Consider the following 7939-nt stretch of genomic DNA (forward strand, 5'->3'; position numbering starts at 1 on the left):
AACATACTAAACTATGACTTTTTTTTCTCATTCTGGACGACAATTCAAATTATATTACTCTATTAGTTTTTTAAGTTTAAACTGTTTGTTCTTTCTTCTTTTTTTCTTTTTTATTGTTGGAGTGACTGGGTTCTGGAGAGACCAAAATGTTGTTCTGACCTCATGTCTTAATGTGTGTTGGAATGCCAATAAAGGAATGTTTGTGTCCAGCTGTAGCTGTTGTGTGTGAAAAGTAAGGAACCCAGCGTCCCATAATGCTTCACTTCAGATATTATTTTAAACAAAGACCGATGACTGTGGATTTCGTCATCAGGATAAAAACCTCTCACGCCTTCAGTGAGATAAACCGGCTTGGCGGATGTCTGCCAGACACCTGACTGTTTAGAGACGAACTTGACAAACTGGAAAAATGTCGTGTGACGACGCACTGAACTTTTCCATGACAGCTGATGGTGACTTTGTTTAGCTGCGGAAGAAAATTCAGTAAACAAAAACCTGCCTGTGACTAATTTTCAGTAAAGGTTCACACGGAAGAAAATGTACCCAGGTAACAAGCTTTAGACACAGGCTGTGTGTGAATTGAATTGAATGTCCTAACTGCAGTCTAAAGCTCTTTGAGTGGTCATCAAGACTATACATGAAGACTAAAGCACCATATAAACACACACTGTTAATATTCTTCACATCCTCTGAAGAAAAGAAGATCTGCAACCCATCTGATGGTCCCTACCCGTTGTCTGTTTTAAATCATGCACAGATGCTAGATACTGTACATAATACTGTGAGTGTGACCGTCAGTCTGAAGTTTTATTCTATTATCTATGTACAATATGTTTCCCACACCACCTCGTGAGCGTGTGCCTTTCAATTTATGGGGACACTATTTGTACTAAGTTTCATGTCTGCTGTTTCCTTTGTTATGGTGTGAAGAGGTCATCTCAAAAATATCATCATTTTGAAATAGTATCTCATTATTATGAAATAGCAACGCATTATTATGGAATACTATCTCAAAAATATAATATTGACTTGGGTATCCATTCTTTGTGGCAGAAACGGGCTTCCATACTTTTTCAATCATCATATGTTAATCCACTAGTTTGTAGTTTTGTTCTGCTTTCCTTTTTTAATTACATATATAGTTATATACTGTATAGATATATATACATATACACATTTGTTTTTTCATGCTGTGAACACAGTGGCATTATTTAAGCAGCAGTGAAGCTATTTGACTTCGGAGACGCCTCAGTGAACAGGTTCGACTGCTTGAGGACTCATTTTCCATTCACAGGAATCTTACTCCGCAGTTCCTGACCGACATCCTCGTGCTGCGCTGAGGAATGTGAGCAAGTCATGTGGTGAATCACATGTATGCACAGGTGTGAGCATGAGAGTGAACACATTAAACATCTCATCGTTTGTAATTCTGCATGTTTATTTGTGAATAGGGAAAAACCACTGCTTCGTCCTCCCCATGAGGGCGCTAGAACCAATCCAAGCTGACACAGGGCCAAAGGCAGGGTACAACGTGGAGAGGTTGCCAGTCAGGCAGGGCAAACATACACAACCACATTTTTATTTGAATATAATTACAGTCTTATAAATACACAAACAAAACAAAAAGAGTTTTGTTTAATACAATGATCTCTGTCGACTGTCTGTGGAGCTGCAGCAGCTTTGACTACATTTGAATCTTAATCATGCCGGACAAATCCACTGTGTGGAAACTACATGCAGTGCGTGTGTGTGTGTGTGTGTGTTCACATGTGAACTGTTTATCTGGGAGGAGTGGTGATGAAGGCATGAACCTATCCTGCTAACCTGCACTCTATTTGCTCAAGGTGTGTGTGTGTGTGGCAGGAAGATGTAGGAAATAGTCTGACTAGAGATAGTTTGGGTTTTTTGAAGTGTGGTTGTCAATAACTGTTTTAAGTTCACTGAAAGCAGGGACACAATAAAACACAAAAGGCTCGCCTAAATCTAAATCTGCTCCTGCTTAAGTCTAAAATATGTTAATACTACGTTCACCACATTATCTTATCATTAAAAACAGAGTTTACAAACCTCAGTTTCCAGTTAGAACATTTTTAATTAAGTGAGCTTTTAAAGTGGCTAAAATCAGTTGACCTTTGTGTTGCCATTGCATTGTTTTGAGCATGTGTATCTCCAGCTGGTTACTGGTGTAGGGGGAGGATATGCAGTCAGCACCATGTGTCAGTTCCTCATTCAAGCAAACTTAAAAAATCCTGAACTATGACTTTAAGGACTCTTCCATTGTGATATTTGTCATAATTATTATGTCACAATTATTCATCCAAAGTTCCAGTCGCACTTCATATCTAACACATGCACAGATCAGTGTTGTTTACTAAGTCATGGGGACACAAACATTTACTCAGCAGTGCAATTTATTACATTTGGGAGTGGCTAGAGAAAGGCTCCACTGTTTGATCGAGGATCTTTGATATTTCTGAATCTGTAGGTCAGCCAAACTCCAAGGATCTAAAAGAAAACAAAGCTTCAGTTTACTGCTGTTCTTGTTTCAGCTCATTAACCTGTTGCCTTAGGCACCATGGACATTTACTGACCTCTGTGAAACTGAAGAAGAGTCCGATCCCCCCCACAAACCGAAGAACATCCCCAGCATACTCCAGGATGATGTTTGAGCAGGTGACACAAGATGGTGAAGGATCCTTGAAGCAAGACTGAACAAAGGAAGAGATTATCATTTGAGCTACATACTATATGGGTTAAGTGAGTCATTAGAGCTCCAAAAATCATGTGACTTGGTTTCTGTGAGCTGCCTAATGACGATGGCCGGCCTGACGAGTTTGGAAACAGCCGGAAAGGACATTACTCCAAACCTTCAGCATCTAACTTCCCTTCATCTTACTCCAGAGCCGTGGTCACCAACATGGCGCCCACAAGCACAAAATCACCGTCCCCCAGCTAGCTTTCAAAGAGCATGTCAATATTGAATAGTGATTTATGTGTTTCCTGAGTATGTGGGTGTGTGACATCAACTACTGGAGCGCTATACAACAATGTTCCACAAGATGTACTTACAGCCGCACAGGTGCCAGTGTAGTCGACTTTTGAGTAGCCACAACAGTTTAGTGTTTTCTCTATGTCCTGCTGAGTCGCGTCGGACTTGTTCCACCCGACTTCCAGTAGATGGTTCTGTAAATCAAACACATGCAGCCTGGCTGTATTTTGATTTGACTGTATAAGCGACACTGAATGGGGAGTTTGAGAAAAGGCTGTAAACTGACTCACAAATGTAAACATAGTTAGAAATGTCCATCCATCTTACACTCAATTTGAAGTAGCAGTGTGTGTCGCAGTGTAGAAATATTCAAAAGTTCATGTTCAATGTCAAGATAAACTAAATCACCCAAAGCAATATTTCTCATTACCCGAAACAACCATATATTGTTGTTGTTGTTTTTTTTTAAATCTACAAACTATTTGGGGACCAACTTTTTTAAACTTTTTAAAGATGGCAAACTATTGACCCAAATCACAATATCATACACAACGAGCCAAATTGTGCATAATGTAGTGACTATTTTACAGCCATATCTGCAAAACTGAATTATTAAATCAATTATTACTTAATTAATTAAAATATAATTAAGTAATAAATCTGAAATAAAAATACAAAAAGTCAGTAAATTTCTATCTATCTAAGTAAAATTAAAAGTAAATAATGACTTCAGTCAGATGTTGTGGAGAAACTGTACAATATTTGCTTCTGAACTAAAGTAGCATTCAATAAAAATCTTCTGGTAAAGTACGACTACGTTCTTTGGTGTAAACAAATTCATCAACAGGGTCCCAAACTCATGAGTGTTTGGTCTGGTTTGGAAAAAGCACTATTTCACCAAATTTCAAAATACTGTAAAAGTGTGTTAACAATAAGAAAACATGTATATATGATGCAAAATGAATCTGTAAATAAAATAATTGTTAAATTGATTTTGAGACCACTGTTCATTTCCATTATAATTATAATGAATACACATACCTGTTGGTCTTTATTCAGGGCCAGGCAAGCACATGAAATACAGAACTGCACAATGAAAACTATGAAGAGAATCATCATGTACTGGGTTCATGTTTAGGAAGTAAAAGTCACAGTATTTACTCTGGAAACATCTACAAAACTCAGTGTAGCCGCCACACAAGAGGAAGAAAATCCTCAGAGAGCTTTGGCTTAATCTGCGACTGTGAGGAGGTGTGAGGAGACTCCCTGTAAAAGGATACGAAGAAGAGCAGGATCTGGTGGTGCTTCAGTGTGCCGCACAGCCCAGCAAATGCAACAATGAACAGGAAGATGCCCACACCGATGATGGCCGCCACCACCCTGATGCTGGACACCAGGTCGAACCATTTCCCCCAGGCTGCCACTCCAATCAGCAGCAGACTCACCAGCTGCAAGACATTAAAGGCATTAAAGGCATTAAAGCATCATCATAGGACAGACACTCCAAAGAAAATGTCAGGTTCCCACGATAATCATACGATAATCATTCATAAATGTAAGATTGAACTTGTTTTCTGTTTTTGGTGAGCAGACCGACTTCATTCTGGAGCAAACTTACAGTAAGTCCTTCATTAGCAGCATTAGAGAAAAATGTAAGAAACTATGATACTGCCTCAATCGTTGAATTTAAATGAGTTCACTTCAGTGACACAAACTTATCAAATAACAATTATCAATAAACACTGGACTTTGGTGTGGAAGAGTTTCCATTTAGAAAAGCTGTCTAACAATCCATCCATTTATCCTCTACATGAGAGTCGCGGGGGGAGCTGTGCCAACCTCAGCTGACATCGGGCGATCGGCAGCGTCACACCCTGGACAGTTTGCCAGTCCATCACAGGGACACACATAGAGACAAACAAGCAGTCACTCTCACACCTACGGTCAATTTAGAGTGACCTAATGCCCATGTCGCATGTTTTTGGACTGTGGGAGGAAGCCGGAGAAGCAGATTAACGTTAGCACAGCTGGCAGCTTTACACTTCCCATATGATTTAAGAAACATGGAAAAAAAGTCAAATTCAACTAATAACTTTAAAGGAAAGGGTATATAAAGTTCACATTGTAGAGGCTGTTCAAGGGAATGAGTTAAAATCTCAGAAATGTGTAATATTAGGGTTGGTTAATAATTATATTTCCCTGACAGGCTAAAGTTTTAATATATTCAGTTTATTTATCAATGAACTGACTAAATTAATTGCCAACTAGATTGATAATCCATTATTAGGTTTGAGTGTTTTAAATAGTGATAAACAAGCTTATTAAATGTGAATATTCTCTGGTTTATTTTACTGAAAGGGATTATTTTAGTTAGTTAGTTGGTTGGTTAGTTGGTTAGTAATAGTATTTTTGTTTAATTTGGGCATCTCATAACAAAAGACAAAAAAGCTGATCTTATGACGCCGAGTCTAGTAAAATCCTCACATTAATCACCACATTTCACAGTTCTTACAATCTCCTACCTCACTTTTTTAGTGAATATACATCCTTATATAACTTATTTTTATCCACATCTAAACAATCTCTTATCATTGTAAATGTTGCCGTCCAGAGTCTTCCATAGATTTTTTAGATTCCCTTTCAGTGACACACATTTGACATCAGAATCAAGGAATTTCCAAGGACTTAAGATCGGAGGGCAAATTGTAAGAGCCACTTCGTCCATGGCGTCCACTTTTATTGATACGCTCTGAAGTGATTGTCTTTGGGATCTTGGTCAAAGTCAGTCTCTGTCATTGTCTTTGGTGGGACAGAGATGTTGGAATTTTCATTTCCCACTTTACTCGCTCATTGTTCTGCATGGAATCTCACGTCAACGGTGGAGAGACAGTTCACAGTGTCCACAACAGTGTCCACAACAGTGTCCACAACACGGCCAGTAATTACGACTTGTTTGTTCTGAAACAGCAGGTGGCATCGCAACAAACAAAGGCACGTTGAAAGATTCCCAGCTCCAGTTCTTGCAAAGGGACAAGATTTCCTGGTCAATTTTCAGAAACTTTCAATTTTTTTTTTTTTAAATATTCCAAATTGAAAACTTTGACACAGATGAATTTAGTAGTGAGTGAGTAGAACTTTATCAATGCTTAATAATATTATAGTTATTCACATTATACACAAACAACCCTTTAAGCTTGTATCTCCTTCGGTAACTATCTTTTATTGACTTTTATACATTATTAATTACCATTGGTTGAACTACATTGTTTCAACATTTTCTTGACTGGACTTAAGTAAAAGATGAATTGCTAAATGAATCAACAAATTAATCGATTATGAAAATAATCAATAGTCAGTTGCAGTGACAAACTGAGAAAAAAATATAGAAGTAGAATCCTGAAAAGGAAAACAACGGGGGAAAGATTCACGGAAACAAACTTTCCTGAACCTTAACGCCCCGCCCCCTGCTGCAGACTCACTCAAAACATGACGGAGAACGCAACGTGTTACACAGATAATTAGTGACACAAATGGAACTCCACTTGATTTCTACTTACAACATAAAGTATGTTGAGGGCGCAGAGCGCGTTCTTGGTACAAATGTATCCTCCACAAACCATCGCTGCTGTCCACGCGCGCGCGCACACACACACACACACAAGGTGAACCTGCGGATGTTTGAACCTCGACACTCAGCTGTTCCTTCACCTGACACCAAACCAGCGTGAGCGGAGCGTCCTGGTGACGTCACTCTGCTCACTGATTGGTCAGTTACGCATGACTCACACTTGCGTCGTTGCAGATTATTTATTCTGTTAAAAATTAACAGAATACAACGTCAGTGTAAACACAGAGTCATTAGAAGTGAGTGCTTATCCAGCTATAATCAGACCTTCACTTGGATCTATTGTGTCGTTCAGTTCCTTTAGTATCTACAATAGATTCACATTCATTTTTCTTGACGTGTGTGTCTTCACCTCACTCGGAGGAGGACAAATAGATGTCCAACATTTTATCAATAATAGCTGATTCCCCCTTGTGGCTACAAATAGTCACTACACAGAAAGCTCATTATGGCGTAACAGGATAAGACGAGTAATGAAGAAGAGGTTTCAGATGATGTTTCACATTACAGTTCAGTTTGTGCTTGTATGAGACACTGTCTCAGAGTCAATGTTGACTGCGTCGACCAGGAACCAGCTTAACTGTGACAACTTGTAGGTGGAACCCAGAATTTCCAAGTTCCTCCAACTGCGAAACCTGGAGCATTCTACGATGGCTGCCACAGTACAAACACTGCTACTTTACCTTTTAATAACACTTTGTCTTATTTGTTTTCACAACAAATCAGTCTGTTCAAGTTCTATCAGTTTGACAGTTTTACAATAGTATGTGCTATTGTTACTATGACACAGATGGAGAGGGTCTGACCGCAGCAGGTTAAATTCCCTCATACAAATTGCAAAATCATTAGTGGACTAATCTGTCATTTTTTGCACTGACTTGATCAAAATAAGGAACAACGTTTGTTCCCAACTGTTCAAATATGGAACCTTTCTTTTATCTTTCAAATACAGAACAAGTCCTTATTTTACAGAACGTGGGCAACCGAGTGTAGAGAGCTATTTCACACTGGTAACAGTTGGACAGACACTAACCTTCACTGAAAACATGGCTGCCAGTGGGAAAAATGTCCACCTGCTGATGTTTATGACGTTTCATCTCTCTGTTAGACACTGAGCTATTTAATAATATGTAACACAGCCATGTTAAACAGCCTGCACAGTGAAGTCATGCAGGTGCACATCAGTGAGTTCAAAGGCCAAAGAGAGGTTGCGTGTCTGCTGCAGCGCTGTCTAACGCAGGGGTGTCAAACATATGGCCCGGGGGCCAGAACCGGCCCGCCAGAGGGTCCAATCCGGCCCACAGGATGAATTTGTTGAAATTTCA

The 7939-nt window shown here is 39.2% G+C and overlaps 1 protein-coding gene across 1 annotated transcript; it reads right to left on the reverse strand.

Annotated features, from left to right (window-relative positions):
- Positions 1–1417: 1417 nt before the first annotated feature.
- Positions 1418–6717, reverse strand: LOC122774168 (tetraspanin-13-like). The gene is made up of 6 exons (XM_044033226.1): positions 6547–6717; positions 4270–4437; positions 4031–4111; positions 3070–3183; positions 2592–2708; positions 1418–2505 (listed from the first exon to the last, which is right to left on the reverse strand). Exons 1-6 carry the CDS (start codon positions 6607–6609, stop codon positions 2431–2433), a joined length of 618 nt encoding a protein of 205 aa, XP_043889161.1. The 5' UTR covers positions 6610–6717; the 3' UTR covers positions 1418–2430.
- Positions 6718–7939: the final 1222 nt, after the last annotated feature.

The sequence above is a fragment of the Solea senegalensis genome, linkage group LG9 (genome assembly GCF_019176455.1).
Source record: "Solea senegalensis isolate Sse05_10M linkage group LG9, IFAPA_SoseM_1, whole genome shotgun sequence".
Classification (NCBI taxonomy): domain Eukaryota; kingdom Metazoa; phylum Chordata; class Actinopteri; order Pleuronectiformes; family Soleidae; genus Solea; species Solea senegalensis.